Source organism: Arvicola amphibius, chromosome 12 (assembly GCF_903992535.2).
Source record: "Arvicola amphibius chromosome 12, mArvAmp1.2, whole genome shotgun sequence".
Classification (NCBI taxonomy): domain Eukaryota; kingdom Metazoa; phylum Chordata; class Mammalia; order Rodentia; family Cricetidae; genus Arvicola; species Arvicola amphibius.
Window position 1 is genome coordinate 2,364,835 of NC_052058.2, and position 19,208 is coordinate 2,384,042.

Here is a 19,208-nt window from a genome sequence, read left to right on the forward strand (position 1 = left end):
CGACCTGCCTAGGGGGGTTAGCACCTCCTACAGTAAACTGGGCCTTTTCACATCTAATCATCAGTCGAGAAAATGCCCTACAATCTTGCCTATTTGCCAGTTTTGTGGAGGCATTTTTTTTCAACTGAGGCTCCCTCTCTCAGATGACTCTAGCTTATAGCAAGTTAATAAAAACAAAACTAGTCAGCACACACATTTTAGATGCAGAGACTCTAACTCATTGGCATGCTTAGCTGGCAGTCCCTGGAAGAAGCTCTGAGGCCTGCAGTACTGATTGGCTCTGATTCTTCCTGTGTGTAAAGCCTGCTCCATGGGGAGCCTTGCGTCCTGCTTCACACACAGTCTTGAGCACAGCAATGGTGTTTGCCCTCCCAGATTTAAAGTATTAGGATGCCCAGAGCAAAGTTTTGGCTTATTCTCAGTTTGCTGCATGTTGTTTCTTGCTTTAAAATAGTTGATTTTTACATCTTACCCTGTTTTTTTTTATATTATATTCATGGGAATTTTTGCCTGCATGTGTGCCTATGCACCACTTATCATGCCTGGTGCTTGCAGGGCCAGGAGAGAACATTGAATCACCTGCAAATGGAGTTAGAAACAGTTGTGAGCCACCATGTGGATGCTGAGACTCAAACGTGGGTCCTTTGTAATACAGCCAATGCTTTTAACCACTGGTCTATTTCTCTAGCCCACATTTAATCCAGTTTTATAGTTGTATATAGCTGGACGTGAATCCAGTACCACTTCTCCTTCTTGGACAAAAAAACAGAAATTCCTTGTTTTTATTAATCATTTATTGTATATTCTTCAGGATAAATTTAAGTAAAGATGAAATAATAAATAGATACATTAGTGTAGTTGACAAAAATTGAATGAAATTTACAGCTTTAATTTTCCAACAATCCTACCTTAAATTTAGGAAAGAATATGCCAGTTTCATTCCACTTGCATAAAATAAAGAAATGATACCACTATTGATATTGACTTGTCTTTGTGTTATCTGAAGATGGTAAAATGTAGTTTTCAGATTTCCCTAGATGTGTACATATTTATGTGTGCATGTTTATGTGAGGACAGGTGCATGCATGTGTATGATTATGTGTTCCTGTAGAACCCTCAGGTGCTATCTGCTTTGGCTTTTTTGTTTGTTTGTTTGTTTGTTTGTTTTGTTTTTTGAGACAAAGCTTCTTACTGGTCTGGGTCTTATCAATCAGTTCTTATCAAGGAACTCCAGGGTCTCCAGTTTCTATCTCTTCAACACTGGGGTTATAAGCATGCATCGCCATGGCAGACCCTTCTCAGTGTGAGCCTTAAGAGGCAAGCTCAGGTCCTCATGCTTGCACAGGAAGCACCTGACCAAGTCGGGTGTCTCCTCAACACATCCCTAGATGTTTTTAGCTCAAAGATTTTTTTCCTTTTTTTTTCCTAAAGATTTCTTTTACCTTGATTTTGGGAAGGCTTCCAACTGATTACAATGACTTCAATAAGATGAGGCATCTTACAGATATATAATTAAGAATGTGTTTTTAATACGGCATAGAATGAAATGAATATGTGGCCTTAGCCAAATATATTAACCTGCACTTAGTCACAGGATACCTTTCTTCAAAATGCTTTTTTCTGGAATACAGTAAACAATCATCATAATAAATATTATAATCAAGATGAATGTATATGAAATTTGAATTAGATCCTGAAGAGTATATGATAATGATCCCCAGGGAATCATTTTTTGGCTGAGGAGTACCATGACCAGGTTAGGTATTAAGGTGGGCGAACGGTCATATTGGACTCAATTGTTGAAGTCCTTAGATGTTATTTCTGGAATCAATAGAAAACTCAGCAATAAAACAGTTACTCATTAAAAATCAAAGCAGAGAAAAAGAAGTATTACGCAATTTGGAAACTTTGTATTTGTCTTGCTGTATATGGGTCAGTTTTAGAAGTGTTCCTATTTGGTGCACACTTGTGGTGTGAGTTGTTGGGTTTGTAAATATTTTTGGGCCCTAGAGCCATTCCAGTGATGCTCCAGTCTTACCTTATCCCTGAACTCTTTTCTAGTCCTTACACTCAGTCAGACCCTTGACTCAGGAAATGGAAACCATTCTTACTGTGACCAAAGTTGAAAACCAAATGGATGGTTACAATTCTACCACTAAGATTTAATTTCTCTGTTATCTTTGAGGGTCAAGTCTGTGAAGGACTGTAATTCCAGAGCTTTCTGCTTCCATTGGTGTTGGCACACGTGTCATTATCATGGTTGTTCTCTCACCTCGGTTGACTAGTCAGTTACTCCTGCTGAGGTTGTGAGTGCAAACAAAGTGTCACCCAGCAGTCATCTGCACCTGCTCCTGGTGACAAGGTCAGCTGACCCCCACCTCACAGGTGAGTGAGGACATGCGACCTGCCTTGTACTGGAAACATTAGGTCACTGCTGACCCAAATTCTGCACCCTGTGTTCTTCCTCAGTAAGTGGTGAGGGCAAGGGATCTTTGTCTTGTTTCAGAGAAGTGAGGTAGTAAGTTGAATTTTTCCCACTCAGAGAGATGTCTTGTTGAGCGAGTAAGGATACATTAGCTGCTGCCTCTCCTCCTCTTTCTTCTCCTCCTCCTGTAATGGTAAAAATAAAATGGTGCAGTCCCCTGAGTGGGGGCAGTGGGCAGCAGTGGGCAGCAGGCCACAAGGGCAGCGGGTCCCAGGGGAGAGACCATGGCAGGTGAGAGGCAAAGACAGATAGGCATGCCATGCAGAGTGAGGATGGAAATTTATTTAGTGGGTTATGGAGGGGAAAGGGGGAAAAGGAGAGGGAGGGAGAAGGGGGAGGAAGAGAGAGGGAGGCAGAGAGAAAGAGAAACAGAGAGGAGAGAGGAGAGGAGAAACTACCTCTTCGGGAGAGAGACAGAAAAAGAAGGAGCTCAGACTGGAAGCTAAAGGAAGATCCACTTGCCTGGGCAGGGTGGTGGAGGGAGTGGGCGAGGCTTATCTCTTAAAGGAACAGCACAGACCATTACATTCCCATCTCTTTTTTATAATAAAAAGGCATGATGTTAGGCACAACAGGTTAAAGGAATTGGGATGGTGGATTCTCAAGACTGCTTCCTGCTTATTTGTGACCATCGTCTTGTGGGGTAACCTGGGAAGGCTGGGTGCTGGTCACATCCTGGGGTAGCTGGTCTCCTCACTCTTCTCCAGTGTTTATGGTATGGAAATGTCTGGTGTCTCTTACACCTGTTTAAAGTATTGGCAGAACAGAGGACAAAGTTACATTTAGGGAAAAAAAATTAGGACCAGAGAATTGAGAGGGGTATATCTGACCTGTTTAAGGTGGATCCTTCAATTAGGCTCTCTGGAACTCACAAGAATTTTTTGGGTTTGTGAAAACACAAGTTTTAGCATATTTATGTCAGAATTACTGTGACAGATGTTCTTGCACAATGAAAAGTATTATTTTTAAGACTATAAAAGGCAATGCTAGCCGGGCGGTGGTGGCGCACGCCTTTAATCCCAGCACTCGGGAGGCAGAGGCAGGCGGATCTCTGTGAGTTCGAGACCAGCCTGGACTACAAGAGCTAGTTCCAGGACAGGCTCCAAAGCCACAGAGAAACCCTGTCTCGAAAAACCAAAAAAAAAAAAAAAAAAGGCAATGCTAGAGAGAAATTTGATAGCATGCCCTTGTCCTCACACCTTTATAACTTGCAGGTACTTGCCTTAATAACTTGCATTTGTATTTTGCTGAAATATTTTTGGTGAGGTTCTCCTTTTAAACTGACAAAGCCTCTCAGCTATCAAACTGCATCAGAGATCTTTGAGAAGGATAAAATTTTATTTGAGTTATTGATTAAAAATGACAGAAAACTTACTTGATTGGCACCTAGAGCTACTCTTCAGAGTCCTCCATGGTTGTTAAGGGTCATATTTGCCTTTTGCTGTTTAGTGCAGGGCCTCCCAGGTTCTAGAAGATCCTGTGGGCGAAGAAATCTGTAGGAAGACAAGCCTACCTTGACCTGAGCAGCTAGGCTGACGATTCCAGTGATTCTGTCCACATCTGGAGATCTTCAGTTTAGATGAAAGGCAGTTCGTCCAGTGGTCAGCGCTTCACAGTTGACACAAATGGAGGATGGACGTTGTTCTGTGCCCATTTGTCTTCTGTCTTCTTTGGAGAAAGTAGAGTGCTGCTGCTAGGAACCAATCTGTCTCTTTTTTATGAAAAGTTTTTTAATAATTAAATATTTAAATGCCATATGCCCCAGATCTCTGAGCAGCTGAGGAGTGTTTAGCAGGTATAGATGAGTTATAACTACAGTATAGAATCTGCCTGGAGAACTGGGTCTGAGCTTGACTCTACTGGCTCTCAACAGGTAAGATTTACACTCATAAAAAGACAGAAGAAAATGCTGCTTGCAATAGAAGGTTAATGGCAGAACTGACAATAGTAGAGAACAATTTAATATATTTTAAAGCAGGGTTGAATTAAATATATGTATTTTTGTAAGAGACTTAACAAGTACATACCAGTTTAAAACATAAGACTTACTGTTTTGTAGTCTGGAATGAGATACAGTGAACAGACAATTATAACATTTAACAGTAAACATAGGTGCATTTAAGTTACGTGTTTGTGTACACACACATACACACACAGAGTGAACAGGAATTAGGTAAAGTGGATGTTCTTGGTAGGCCCTACCAAAGGCATACCACTGTGCAAAACACACATGTAACAGAGTCAACACCAGGGAATTTAGAGACAAAAACATAAGTAAACCAGGGGACCAGGCAGGACATATCTCAGTAAAGATGGCAGGACTTGGCCACCTGACCTGGCCATCAGTTAATATGACAGCGAGGTCACGTGTCCTCAGTCAAAATGGCAGTGGTCATGTGTTGTATGGAGAAGCCACATTTTTTGAGCTGCGGAAGTTTTAAATATAATAAAAGAGAGACCTGGAGGCATGATCCACCCTGTTGCCTAGCTGCCACGCCACAAGCTGCAGCAGGAAGCAAAGGCTGGGGTTGAAAACAGCTGCCTCGCGGATCTGAGCGGAAGCAGTGGCAGAGATAGTGTGAGGAAAAGCAGAGCTGTGGGCCACCGTCAGAGCGTTCACAAGTGGGTGGCTAATAGTTTGAGTTTTATATTCCATTGCTAAAAACGCGAAAACCCATGAAAACAGTGAACAACACCACAAGACCTATAGGAAAACATCTTTTCTCTACAGGTGGGGTGTTGATGAAGCCTGACTGGCCCTGGTCCAGGTGACTCAGAACCTAGAGAGGATTAGAGGCTGCTCCAGGTTGTCTCTCACAGCAGGGACCACTTACGAGTGGTTCTAAAGAAAAGAAAAGAGAAATAAAAATCTGAGGGACCCCAGGCCCCAAAGCAAATGCACTGCTCAACATGTGCAGTGCTAGCGTGGGAAGACCAACCCTGGGTTGTCTAGTCACGTCTTTAGCTATGAAAAGCAACCAGAGATGAATGTCAGCTAAGGGCTCAACCGTAGCTTTGAAGGCTCTGGTTGGGGGCAATACAGTTAAGCTGATTGGAAGGGGAAAACTCGCCACCAAAGCTGCTAGTATGTGTAGAGGTCAGTGTTCAGGCAGATAGAACATGGGGCTGTTATAAAGAAACCCTGTTCCCAAGCCCAGGGTTCCGTGTGTCCTTAGCCGGCCCGCCTGTGGGTGGAAGGGAACATGGAGAGAGCCAGGCCGGGTCATGAGCACCAATGTAATGGCAAAAATAAAAATGGTGCAGTTCCCTGAGGGACAGCAGTGGGCCATGAGGGGCAGCAGATCCCAGGCAGGGAGCCACGTAGCAGGTGAGAGACCTCAGTGGATCAGCCCGTCCCATGAGGAGCCCTGGCGGGTGAGAGACAAAGACAGATAGGCATGCCATGCATAGTGAGGTTGGATATTTATTTAGTGGGTTATGGAGGGGAAAAGGAAAGGGAAGAGGAAGAGAGAAGGGGGACAAGAAGAGAGAGGCAGAGAGAGAAAGAAACAGAGATGGGGGAGAGGAGAGGAGAAGCTGCCTCTTTGGGAAAGAGACAATAAAAGAAGGAGCTGAGGTTGGAAGTGGAAGGAAGATCCACTTGCCTTGGCAGATGGGAGAGGGACTGGGTGGGGCTTGTCTCTTAAAGGGACAGGACAGACCATTACACCTCCCTCCTCCCTTCTCCCTTCTTCTTTTCAAGACATATTCTCACTGTGTATCCTGACTGGCCTGGAACTCACTATGTAGACCAGGCTGACCTCAAATTCATGGAGATCCACCTGCCTCTGCCTCCTGAGTGCTGAGATTAAGGTTGTGTGCCGCCATGTCTGGTTATTCGCATTTTTATGTATGGAGGATGATCTGAGTCAGGGATTATTTCAGACCATCAAGAAAATACACTGACCAAGGAATTAGAGTTTTAAGACAGAGTACAAAAATAATCCAAACTGTATTCCAGTAAAATTCATTCAAAAGTGCAAAAAGTGAAAAGGTAATTTTAAGCCAATAGCTTTTACTGCAGTTCTGACATCGGGATTCTCCAGTGATACTTGCTCTACCACGGCATATTGGTTGTCTAGGTTGCAAGGGTCAAATATAGGCTCACTCCACTCTCCCCTCTGGCGTCTGGACAGATTTATCCTGCTTTGGGCTCTATTCAAAGCTAGCAGCTTTCTAGTTTTCTTTATGACTGTGCCAGAGCGGTATATTCAAATGTGTATTACTCCACTTTCAAAACAGAGGCTGGCAGGATGCTTGGTTGTCCTCTGAAGAGACAGATGAGGTTCAATAAATCCTCTCTGGCTGCTGGAGAAATACTCCACTGCATCTCTTTGACCTTAGACTGCATCTCACTGGCAAGCACATTGTTTCGTAAGAGTTGGTGCTGAGTTCTGCCAACCACAGGCATTTAATGTACTCATCCGTGGCTCTTCTGCTTCTCTTATCTAATGTTTTGCCGTCATCTACATGATGGGTGTGAGGTGTTCACACATTAAGAATCTCTGTTGAGTGGAGGATGCATGGAGACAGAATATTCTAATTGAAGCGGGACAGTAGAGGTGTAGCTGGTCTTGCCAAGTGGAACAACCTGTTAATTTTTGTTATCTGTGTTGTTGTGAAGGAAAAGCACTTGCTAGCTAGTGCAGAATATCAAACGCCAGGGCGTCTCAATTTTCTCAAGAAGGAGCTTCCATCTGGAGTGGCAACTGTAGTTGAGATCATCTAATTAAGTTTATGATAATCTGCCATGGCTCTTCTTTCTTTTTATTTTATTTTTTTGCCATGCTTTTCAAATCTCTTACTTTTTGTGGTGGCAAAACTAGTGAAAGCATTTACTAAACATGTAATTCTCAAGTTTCTGTTCTCTTTTGGGATGCCTTGCTGAAGAAATGAAGCTTTGCCTATTTGTAACTAACTCCTCCTAAATCAGGTTAGCCGCTGCTGAGAAATTTGAAGTTTGGAGTCTACCCGTTGTTGAAAGAACACATTCTAATTATAAACTCAATGATTGGAAAAATAACACCAATACAGTTTCTTAGGTTTGTTTTTAGACGTTTGATGTTTTCTGGTGTTATTAAGTATGGGATTGCTGTAAAATTTTACTTTCCAATTGTCCTTTGCATGTATGTAGAAATTGCATGTATGTAGAAATTCAGTTGCCTTTTTCCTTACTGACCTTTTATGCTGAGGCCTTGTTGAATTTACTTACTGTAACAAATCCTCTCTATCCCTGCTTTTCTCTGTTTTTTTGTTTTGTTTTGTTTTATGTCATGATAGTTACCTGTAGCGGCGGTCGGAGGAATTTGGAAATAACCAAAAATAGTCCTTTTAGAATAAATCAGTTTTAATAAAAGGAGAAAGAGGGACACACTTACAAAGCCAAAGCTCCAGCGAAGTAGAGAGTCAAGCGGAAGGGGGGGGGGGGTGTAACAGGGCTGTCTATCCCCAACCTGGTTCTTTTTAAAGGTACCTTTCTCCTCTGAGGCAGCCACGCCCCTGAATGCAGGGATTGGCCAGCTGCCCCAGCATCTCCCCGTTTTGTCTAAATAAGGCAGATTCAGAAACCAAATACAACTATATACAATGGGAATAGATCATATAAAATTACAAGAAGCAAACAATATTAGGCAAGGAACATATAACAAAAATTTTACTAAACATTCTACTTCAGAAAGTCTAAATAATGTAGAAGGTAGCTACAATTATCTAATCTTCAACCCCATCAAAGATCTGAGAAGGGAAATAATATTACTAAAGCAACCAGGAAGCACAAACGAGAAACTTCCAAAATGTGCAATAGATGACAGAGACAATTGACTACCTGGGCAACCACACGAAATCTTGTTAGCAATGTTGAGGCAACCAACTTTGGCTAAGGCCTGATATAACCTAACATACCATTTTTCAACGGCAAGGAACCTTTAGTAGAACTATCCTATCCTGTCTTGGCAAGATAAGACAATTCTGTTTTATCCACTTATGGATATTTTGTATCTTAGTCAGTAGTGGAGGTATGGGCTTTTCTTTGCCCAAAGGCCAGTTCTGCCAAGAAGAAGACAAACTCCCAGTGGAGTGTCTTTGGTGCTCAACGTTCTCTCGGGAGTAGAGCATTGTTGCCAGGAGTGATTGTGTCTCATAAGTACAAAACTCTAGGTTAGATTAAAGGCCATGTTCTACAGCTCTTCAAAGAGCTCGAAGATTATGCTATCTATACTAAATATAATCTCTATGTGTCTAAAAAACCTGATTATCCTAAATATAAATATGACAAACATATAATTCTCAACACTTATCTAACTGTATGACTAATAGAATAGACAACTGTGCAATAAATGAAGACAATGATTTCCAAATGTAAACAGGGTCATTACATAAATAATATCCGAGGTAGAAATGTACATTGCAATATGGTAAACAATGTCATTACATAAATAATATCAGAGGTAGAGATGTACATTGCAATATGGTATACAATGTCATTACATAAATAATATCAGAGGTAGAGATGTACATTGCAATATGGTATATATCTCAATATAACAATTGTTTCAAACAGAGGTAGGATCATACTCACATACAATGTTCAATATATCAATATACAAGAATCAGCACCCATATAGTTTTCAAAAAACAATAACTCACAAAAATCAATTATTCTTCAGCCCACTAGTTAATCCCTCCTCTTTTTTGGAAATATATATATATTTCCAAATATAAATATATATATATATATGTATGTAGTTTATACCCCTGAGTCCATATAAAGCCTTTCTTAACCCCTCAACCCTATACCAGCCACCAATTAGTGTCCCTAAACCTGAGGGTAAACTTTGTTGGGAGAGGGGGCGTCGCCATCTAAGATTGCTTCCAGCTGACATAGGGGTGACTTTTCTTCTCAGGGGGTCCTGTGAAAGCAAATGATGGTAAAATACCCAGGGTAACATTTCATCTAGGAAGAACGTGTCTAGCCTCTGAATATTTTGAGGAGATCCAGCCAGAATGTTGTCAAAATTGTGCACTATTCAAAAGTGTTCTGTGCAATTGGTACCAAAAAACAGGCCAAATATTAGCACTACAAAAACATGACGTCATAATAACCAGTTGGAGTTGATGTTGCGGGGCCCCGTCTTCATCCTGGAAACCACAAAGATTACGAGCATGAGACTCTTAATCTCAGGGTCGTGGGTTCGAGCCCCACGTTGGGCGCCAAGTGTAGCGGCGGTCAGAGGAATTTGGAAATAACCAAAAATAGTCCTTTTAGAATAAATCAGTTTTAATAAAAGGAGAAAGAGGGACACACTTACAAAGCCAAAGCTCCAGCGAAGTAGAGAGTCAAGTGGGGAAAAAACAGGGCCGTCTATCCCCAACCTGGTTCTTTTTAAAGGTACCTTTCTCCCCTGGGGCAGCCACACCCCTGAACGCAGGGATTGGCCAGCTACCCCAACAGTTACCTGAAAGAGCTGACAGTTTTATTTATTTACAATTATTTTCTAGCTTCTTTAACCTGCCTTATTGCATTGACTAGGAAGGCCCTCCAGTGTGCTGTTGAGTAGAATTAGTGAAGCAATTACCTTGTGTCATTCCTGCACTCAGAGGTAAAAGCCAAGATGTGGGCACTGGGTTCACTGCTCCTGGACAGTGACTTTCTCATATCTCAGTGGAAAACCTTAAAATGTTTGTTGCATGGCTGTGTATTTAAGCATATACTGTGTTAACTGAGTACCTGTCTTAATTAGGGTTTCTGTTGTTGTGATAAAATACCATGACCAAGTGCAGCTTGGGGAGGAAAGGGTTTATTTCATGTTACAGCTGGATGATGTCCTCTATCATCCAGGGAAGTCAGGACAGGAACTCAAGCCAGGCAGCAGCCTGGACGCAGGAGCTGAAGCAGAGGTCATGGAGGAGTTCTACCTCCTGGCCTGCTCAGCCTGCTTTCTTATAGCACCCAAGACCACCAACACATGCTTGCTCTGAGCTGTCCCCCTCCCACATCAGAAAATCCATCAAGAAAATGCACACAGGCTTGCCCAGAGATCAGTCTAATTGGGGTGTTTTTCTCAATAGAAACTTTCTCCTCTCAAATGACTCTAGCTTATGTCAAGTCAAAATAAAACTAGCTGGGACGATATATATGCATTTCTCCCTAATTATTATTCAGCTCCTAAGAGTCATCTCTAGCCTTTCCCCTTCCCATATTCTAACTCCTTTATCTTACATAAAAGAGCTGGCTACATTAACCTGGGAGTTTTGCTCTTTGATCGTCAGGCTGTACACAGGCTTTCTCCTCTGGCTTCATGCCTCTGTTCATTTTATTTCCCACTTTTAGACGGCCCCCAACATGGAGTGCAGTGGACGCTCATCATCCACCATGCAGACAGATGTTGCTCCTCTGCATTCAGCACCATGGTCAGCGCTTTCTCAGCCAAGTGGCCTTGTGTGCACCACTCTCTGCACACCTTCCCCAGTCTCCTCCTTCCCGTCACCTGTCTGACAAAATGCAGTACACACTTTGTCCTGCACGTGTGAATGCCTGTAGGAGTTGAAGTCCTGACACTAATAACTTATATTACCAGTTTTTCTAACTAGTCTGTTCTAATAATTTATCAATTTCATTTCTGTTTTTTAATGAATTATATTTTCATTTGTTAAAGTTTTCTGATCTATACATGTTTTCAAATTTATTTTTCTGTTTATTATTTTCTATTTTCTATTTTCATTTTCTATCCCTTTTATTTTTTGTTTTATTTTCTTGAAGTTACCACACATATCCTAAAATTGCACTTAAACCTGGGGAGTTCTTGATTTACTATATGTCAGTGCATATAAAGGTATTATATAATTTAATCAATTGATAGGTGAAGGACAAGAATGAGGAGAGGAAAGTGTCGTTTAATGAGTTAAACTGACAGGTGAGGCTACATTTGTAGATTTCTACAGAAAATGAAGCTATCGTGTTTACCTTTGTGTTTTGTCTTCCTTGGTCATCAAAGTTGGGGGTAATATTTCTGATACCCTGACTTTTCTGTGTTTCTTTTTTTGTCTGCTTTTGGGTTTGTTTGTTTTGGGGGGTTGCTGTTATTGTTTGCTCTGTTTTTTGTTTTTCCTTCTCTGTCTTCAGATTTTATTCCCATGCTTGTGATTTCTCAGTCCCAAGGTGGCCTCTGAACCTCAAGCAGAAGGAAGGACAGAGACACCAATTGGGTGTTCCTGCTTTTACAAGGGAAGCTGGGAGGACAGGGCTCCATGTGTGGACTCTGCCACCGCTTGTCTCAGTTATTAATACGTCCTCTCGCATAGCTTTAGGTGCATCATTTTGAAAGCTTTTTAAAGTTTGTACTAGACTCAGAAGGTAAGATGTTTTATTTAAAGTTAGGGCCTTTGATCAACTATGTAAATTTATAATTAAGGAATTAATATTTTTCATTTGAATGAGGGCTTTGGTATTTTTTTAAATGAGGCCTTTAATTTTTATGTAAAATTTAAGAAAGAGCTGTATTGAGTTTTTTAACTGACCCCTACAGTAATTTTATCTTAAACTACCTTTTTTAGAGTTCCTTTTGTAGGAGCATTGTTTAACTTTAATATTAAACACTGAATTCTGGATCTATCTACGTAGTCTTGTCTACTTAAATTGTAAGCAGAGCCAGCATGTCTACAGTCCATACAGTTTTATGACCTCCCTCCTGGTCCATGTGTATGATGACAGTGTATGCGTGCACCGGAGCATCTAGACTAAAGGGGTGTGGAGTGCTCAGTAACCATTATTAGAAGATAGATAAGAGCTAGAAGGGTTTAATTTCTTAGAAAGAAAATGGAAAGTTGCTCTATTTTTAAAACAAAGTTTATTAGGTTATTTAAAATTTTTACATTATATGTGAATCCCTTATCCCTCCTTCATCCCAACCATTTATAGGTATGTTTATTCTCCATTGCGGGGTGAGACAGATTATTGAAGCAAAAGTTTTAAAAGATAATTTAGGAGAAGGTGGTGATGTGGCTTCACATCATTGCTGGAAGTGATTCTTCCTGTGGGCCAGGAAGAGCTGGGCACTCAGGTAGACTCAGAGATGGCAAGCAGGGACTGATGTGGGAATGCTGAGCTGAACGTTGACTGTAGTTCATCTCCATAACTGAGAAAGCAGCAGTGTCCTCATGCTTTACCCCCTGTACTTGTACGGCCTCTTGGCAGGTTACCAGACATACACATGGAAATGTCTAGAGAGAAGATCGAGTAAACAGACAGTTTGGGTCATTTTTGTCTGTGTGATTTATAACAATGAATGGCTTTAATGTGCCTGGCCCTACGGGTGAGAGGAGAGTGATTTTATTGCTGTGCCTCGTCCGAGGAAAGAGAAAAGTCGTTTAGGATTTTAACAGTTGTGCTGTTGAGCTTTTGCTTTACTTTTTAAAGCTATTTACCATTCTTGTATACTGACAGTGACCACACTCTTGTCCTTGGTAGGAAACTGCATTCAGAGAATGAGAAGGACACCTCCATTGGATGAGCTGCAGCCACCACCTTACCAAGACGACAGCGGTTCGCCTCACCTCTCATGCACACCCTCTGAGATCGGGGATGGCAAGTGTGAGATTTCCCGCTGCAGCAACAGCCCACGCTGCTCTTTCAACAAGTGCCCTAGCGAAGGAAGCACAGGGCACGAGGCAGAGAGCTTTCACAATAAAGGCTATGAAGATGATGTCCCTAGCGACAGCACCGCAGTCCTCAGCCCCGAAGTAAGCAGAAGCGTCCTGCAGCGTCCAGGGAGCATGCTCTGGAAACGAGGGGCCTCGCGCTTTCCTTCAGCCCCGTAGCTAGCTTCTCACCCCACTGTCAGCCTTCACCTGACACACTCATGGAGGCTGCTGCACCTTCCCATAACAGAGATGGGAGCTAGGCATGGTTGTTGTATCTTAAATAGTTTACATAGAATGTTCTGGAATGATTTACCTTTTTGCTTATATTTTGTGCTTTTTATTATCATTTTGTTTTAGTTTGCTATTTTTGTTCTTTTATTAAGATTTTATCCAGTGTTTTATAAGCCTTTCAAATTAATCTTACTATATTTTTATTTCATAGAGTATGAGAAGAATAAATGGTGGTTAGCTTTACGGGTGAAATTTCACGATTTCCTGAATTTAGGGTAGCTGACTGCTTTTGTTTGTTACTTTTCTAGAGTGAAAAAATGAGAAAATGGTGACAAAATAATTGTAGTTTTAAAGTCTTCTTGTAATCCGTAAAGAATTTGTCTCATCCATTCTTAGGATGAAGACTAAGGCATCCCAAGCCTCACACGCAGCAGTTATCTGTAGGAGTTGCTTTCTTTCACAAGTTTTACATTGCAAGGTCCTTCAGCTTTTGCCCCATCAGCATTATCCCTCTGACATGGTCTGTGCTGTCTAAATAATGTATGTAGTTTGCTAATACACAGTGTGATTAAACTAGAGATAGAATTTGTTTAGTTTGGGGTTTTCTCCTATAATTTAAAAGCACTATAACTACTTTCTGGTAGCTTTAGTATTGTCATGTAGTATCTGACCTAGAAGGAACTGCTGAATTGGGACTTTAAGCTTTAATGTGTCATGATGCCACCAGTTTCCTGTGTGCTATCACATAAACATATTTGAGAACTTTATGTTTTGCAAACTATGTAGGTAGCCACTGACCTAGCAGTGACCCTGGATTATAACGGTGACCACAGTGGTATCTATCTGACACCTAGACAGCTTATTCATTGTTCATAGTCACTGCTTCAGGAAGTAAAAAATGCTAGTTTCAGAGAGAAGCAGGCAGCTCTGTTCCCCCAGATCCCTGTGTGCAGAAAAGGAGTTGGCAGCAGCTACCGTGCTCTGTATTCTTGTTGACCGGAGTTGTTGTTCGAGGGTTTCTTTGTTATAACAGTGCCATCTGGACATACTACAAGGCAAACTGTCCCAGAGACCTTAATCACCAAAGTAACATGTCCAAATGCAACCAGATGCTTAAGTGTATGTGTGTATATCTTCCTCCACTTCAGATGCAAAGCAGAAATTAAGCAAATGAAGGTAAAGTAGATTAACACAACTTGCCACAGGATGTCAGAGCAGATAGGTGTTGAGCCCACACTGGCCTGTACGGGCCTGTGTATCCTCAGTGTCTGCAGTTCTGTTTATCACCCCATAGCAAGGACCAGCACTGAGATTTGAAAAGAAGCACCCACAACTGGCAGCAAGCTCTCATTTATGGGAGAGATAAAGGGAAAATATACCTGTTTACCCCTGGAACTTGCCAATTAGAGAAACTTGCTATCTCAGAAACAGGTTTTTCCCTGTATTTCATAAGTAGAACCTATGGGTGATAAAAATCCTTGGCTCACAGTCCACATGGCAAAGCGTGGACTTTCCGTCTCTTTGTGGTCTGTGCATTGCTGGCATCTTCTAGGTTGCTACCTTAGGACTTCTTTCTGTGCATGTCTCTCAAGCTGCTTGCTTATCTGTGGGTAACCACTGCTGTGTGTATTTCAGAAGCGGTGTACTTGCTGTGATAACACTATGCAGTTTCTCCCATGCTTGTGCCTTTTATAGCACACATATACAGTCATATAGTACATCAAGTACACATTACATGAGTGTTTAGATGTGGAACGTTTTATAGCACACCCGAATACATTCATATAGTACCTCTAGTATATACTACATAAATGTTTAGATGTGGAATATTGGATAGCCTAGGCCACTATAAAATTTGTATTTTTTCAAGCTTATTTTACATCCTTATAATATCTATCCTGCATCCAAGGATCCATGTAACAGGTTCATCCGCTAGATCTATTGAAGTCTTCCTGCAACTAATGGCGCCCAGCACCCTGATAGGGAAAGATTTTTTTTCTTAGTCTTTCTTTTAGGAATGTGAATAGTAGCTTTGGTATGTAAGGTTTCACCTGTATTTCTAAGGACTGTTAGAATGTCACAAGTAAAACCCAGAAATTTAGGACCTTATAAAGTGTTTGTTTTCTGAAAACCCTTGTTACCATGATATTATTTTTAAAACATTAAATTGAAATACTAAAGAGACATTGGTGAGTGTAGGCAGAGGCTGCTTGTTCGTTTCCTGGCTGCCCAGACCCAAAATAACCACACAGAAATTATATTAATTACACTACTGTTTGGCCAATAGCTTAAGCATATAATAATATATATAATAGCTAGCTCTTACATCTTAATCCATTTCTATTATTCTGTGTATTACCATGAGGCTCATGGTTTACCATTTAGGTTCCAGGACATCTGTCTGCTTTGGTGGCTGCATGGTCTCTCCTTGACTCTGCCTACTGTCTCTCTCTACATCTCTGTTCGCATTTTCCGCCTGGCTTTACTTTGTTAAACCACTGGCCAAAAGCAGCTTCTTTATTAACCAATGGCATTCAAACATATTCACAGCACACAGAGGGAAAACCCACATAAGGTAATCTATAATTAACAATTATAAAATGGGTTTGTATTTCTAGCACCCACTTAAAGCTGTACATGGCAACCTGTGTCTGCAACCACTTTGCTAAGGACAGAGAAAGGAAGCTGACTGAGCTTGCTGACTAGCCAGCTTAGTCACACAGTGACAGTCTCTGGGCTCAATGGAGGATGGTGGAGCAGGCCCGATACCCTCCTCTGGCATCTGTGTGAGCGTGTACTAAAGTGCATGTGTCGAACACAGGCAGCACACACAAACACATTAACGTATTTCAAATACGTGCAGTGTACACATAAGCAATCAATTTAAGGAATGTCTTCTACAAAAGTTTTTCCTGTTTTCCACATGTGATACCAAGGACTTTGTATACTTACAGTATCAGAGGCTCCTGTCTTTTTGATGTTTTCTGCTTAAAGAAGAGTCTTCTATCCCAAGCTAACAGAGGGCTTAGAACACAGTGCTAAGCTGACTGAAAAACTCAGGAGCTCGTTTCTCTTTCACTCAACCAGATAAGTAAGACTTTGCATGATGGCTTTATTGAGGGCCAGCTTTTTATGTGAACCTACCATTCCCTAGAGCCCTGTCCTTATTCTTTTGTTCAAACTGATTCCACACACTATCTGTGTGCCTGCTTGTGGAAAGAGAATGGAAAGCAAGCATTTCCATTGCAAGGTTAAGATAGACATTTCTCATAGGAGCTCTGTGTGCCTCCATCTGCCCTAGTTGTGCCGTAAGCCCATCCAAAAGAACCTTCTGGGTGGGGCATCCTTTGGGCTAATAAGAGAAGGAAGACCATGGTCAGCATTGTTCAGTGCTAAGTAGCTATGAATCCAAGGTCTTATTCAATATTTGAAGGTCAAAGTGTGTGGCTCAAAGGTCAAAAACCTGGTCCCAGCTTTGTCAGTCACTAGATAAGATCTTGCGAGCAGTTAGACAGTCGATGGAAGAATGGTCTCTGTTTCTGACCATGCCATAAGTAACATGTGCAAGTTTAGCCTTTCTCCAGTTTTTGAAATGTGTATTTTGCCATGTCTTTGGCGATTCACGTGGAGAAAAATGCAGCTGTTTTGAATTCTGGTTGGAAACTGTGATTAGCATGGCCTTGATATGGAGAGTGACTGTCTGGATGCCAATGTCCTGAGCCCTTTGCCTTTCTAGCCAGGTTTCCCATTCTATTGACTTAAGTTTTACTGTATGATTCTGTTTTAGACGGAATCATCTTAAACATCCCTGAGAGTGGAGCCACATCTTTCTGTAGCATAGAACTTTGCTTTTCTTCGTGGGCTCCTCCATCAGGAGCAAAGACATGGCACTGATATGCACATTCAACTCTAGTTTATACAAATATACATCAAAACTGTGGTAGTGAATAGTGCACTCAAAAGTTATCTTCTTTGTATGGTCTTTACCACTTAAATCACACTGCCTGCGGGTGACGCTGGCCTGTAGCTGGGTGGTGCTTGAGCTTTCTCCATGGTAGCAATGAAGATTGTTTTAATATCGGACTCTGAAAGAAATTGGCATTTATTTACATCTTGATTTAGTATTAGGGTTAAAAACTAAAAACATTTAAATTTGCTTTTCTTAGGAAATGTCAGCCCAAGGATCCTCCTCACAGCTTCCTAAACCTTTTGATCCAGAACCAGAAGCTAAATATGGCACACTGGATGTGACTTTTGACTATGATTCACAAAGACAGAAGCTTCTGGTGACGGTGACAGCTGTCACAGACATTCCAACGTATAACAGGACAGGTGGCAACTCGTGGCAGGTGCATCTTGTTCTTCTACCTATAAAGAAACAGAGAGCCAAAACCAGCATCCAGAGAGGACCATGCCCTGTCTTCACAGAAACATTCAAATTTAACCACGTTGAATCAGAGATGATTGGAAACTATGCAGTTAGGTTTAGACTGTATGGTGTCCATCGTATGAAGAAAGAAAAGATTGTGGGGGAAAAGATTTTTTATTTAACAAAGTTGAATCTTCAAGGGAAAATGTCGTTACCCGTGATACTGGAGCCTTCCTACAACCCTTCTGTGAGTATCTCATCCAATGACCCCGATGCAGTTTCTGTGTATGGCACGTAACACAAGCAGCAGGAGACGTCTGTGACCAGCCCACTGGTCCCACACTTCTGTCTGCTGTCACTTTACCTCATGCGCTTTGTCTGTCCCAAGCTCTCACGCAGGCCTTCGCATTTGTTCCTGCTGCCTGCACTCCATGGTTGCTGGTGCATTGTCCAGACTCACTAGAGAAGTTTCCCTCTTCCTTCAGGTTAAACTGGACGGCGCAGGAGGAGCTGTCCGCCAAAGACAAGTCCTTACTGAGGTATTTCTCAGTGAAAACTTGTGACCTCAAGCTTTTAAATTTTTTTTTAAATCACACACTATTTATCTCTATATATTTTTAGCAAAATTCCCACAAGGCATTCCAGATTACAGGAGAGTAATGACTACATTGTTTATTTAAACCAGGGAGGTGCATTATGTCACATAGTTATTTCTGTATGAGAAAATCTGTGACTTGGGTAAGTGTAAATTATGACTTATATTTATTTATTCCTTTCTGTGTTATTTCGGAGAAGAAACATTTTATAATGTAAATATGCAGACGTTAGAATAGATTTAAGTTTTAAGTTGGAGGTCTGGTGTTTCACAGTTATTTCTAAGCTTTGACCATGTGAGCCTAGAGCCTCGGCTCTGGCCCATTGAACCGTACTAGGCAGGATCTGAACCTGCCAGCTTCCACACACCATGCAGCCAGGCTGCTTCAACCAGGCCCCTGCAGGGTCTTTATAAGGAAAAGACGATGGTAGATGTAGTATGTCTTGTGGATTTCAGTTTTATTGATAAAATTAGCACATCATTTAAAATTTTTAGAATAAGCAATTTTGGGGACATACCTTTTAAGACATTTTTGAGAATTTCATACATGTGTACAATAAAATATGATCATATTTTCCCAAGTGATCATAATTCCTCCTATGTCTCCCTCAACATATCCCTATCCCAACTGCATGTCTTTTTTTTTTATTAACCCACTAAGTCCAGTTAGTGCTGTCCATATGTGTAAGGATGTGGGGCCATCTACTGGAGCGTGGGACTTCTACCAACAGCCTGCATATTCAGTCTCTTTATTTTCCATTACTTTGAGTTGTATTCCACTGTGTAAATGCCTTTTAAAATGAGAGTGCTCTATAAGAAGAAATGAAGGAATATGCAATCTTTAGGAGGTATACATTTTTAGAAACATGAAATATTCTGCTATTATTAAT

General features: G+C 41.3%; 1 protein-coding gene across 1 annotated transcript in view; it reads left to right on the top strand.

The window, feature by feature from the left end:
* Syt14 (synaptotagmin 14) overlaps window positions 1-19,208 on the top strand; it is a 159,536-nt gene that overhangs the window by 103,907 nt on the left and 36,421 nt on the right. Inside the window, exons 4-5 of the mRNA XM_038349751.1 lie at window positions 12,951-13,222; window positions 17,521-17,970. Of these exons, the coding sequence (XP_038205679.1) occupies window positions 12,951-13,222; window positions 17,521-17,970 (722 nt within the window). The remainder of the gene's footprint in view (window positions 1-12,950; window positions 13,223-17,520; window positions 17,971-19,208) is intronic.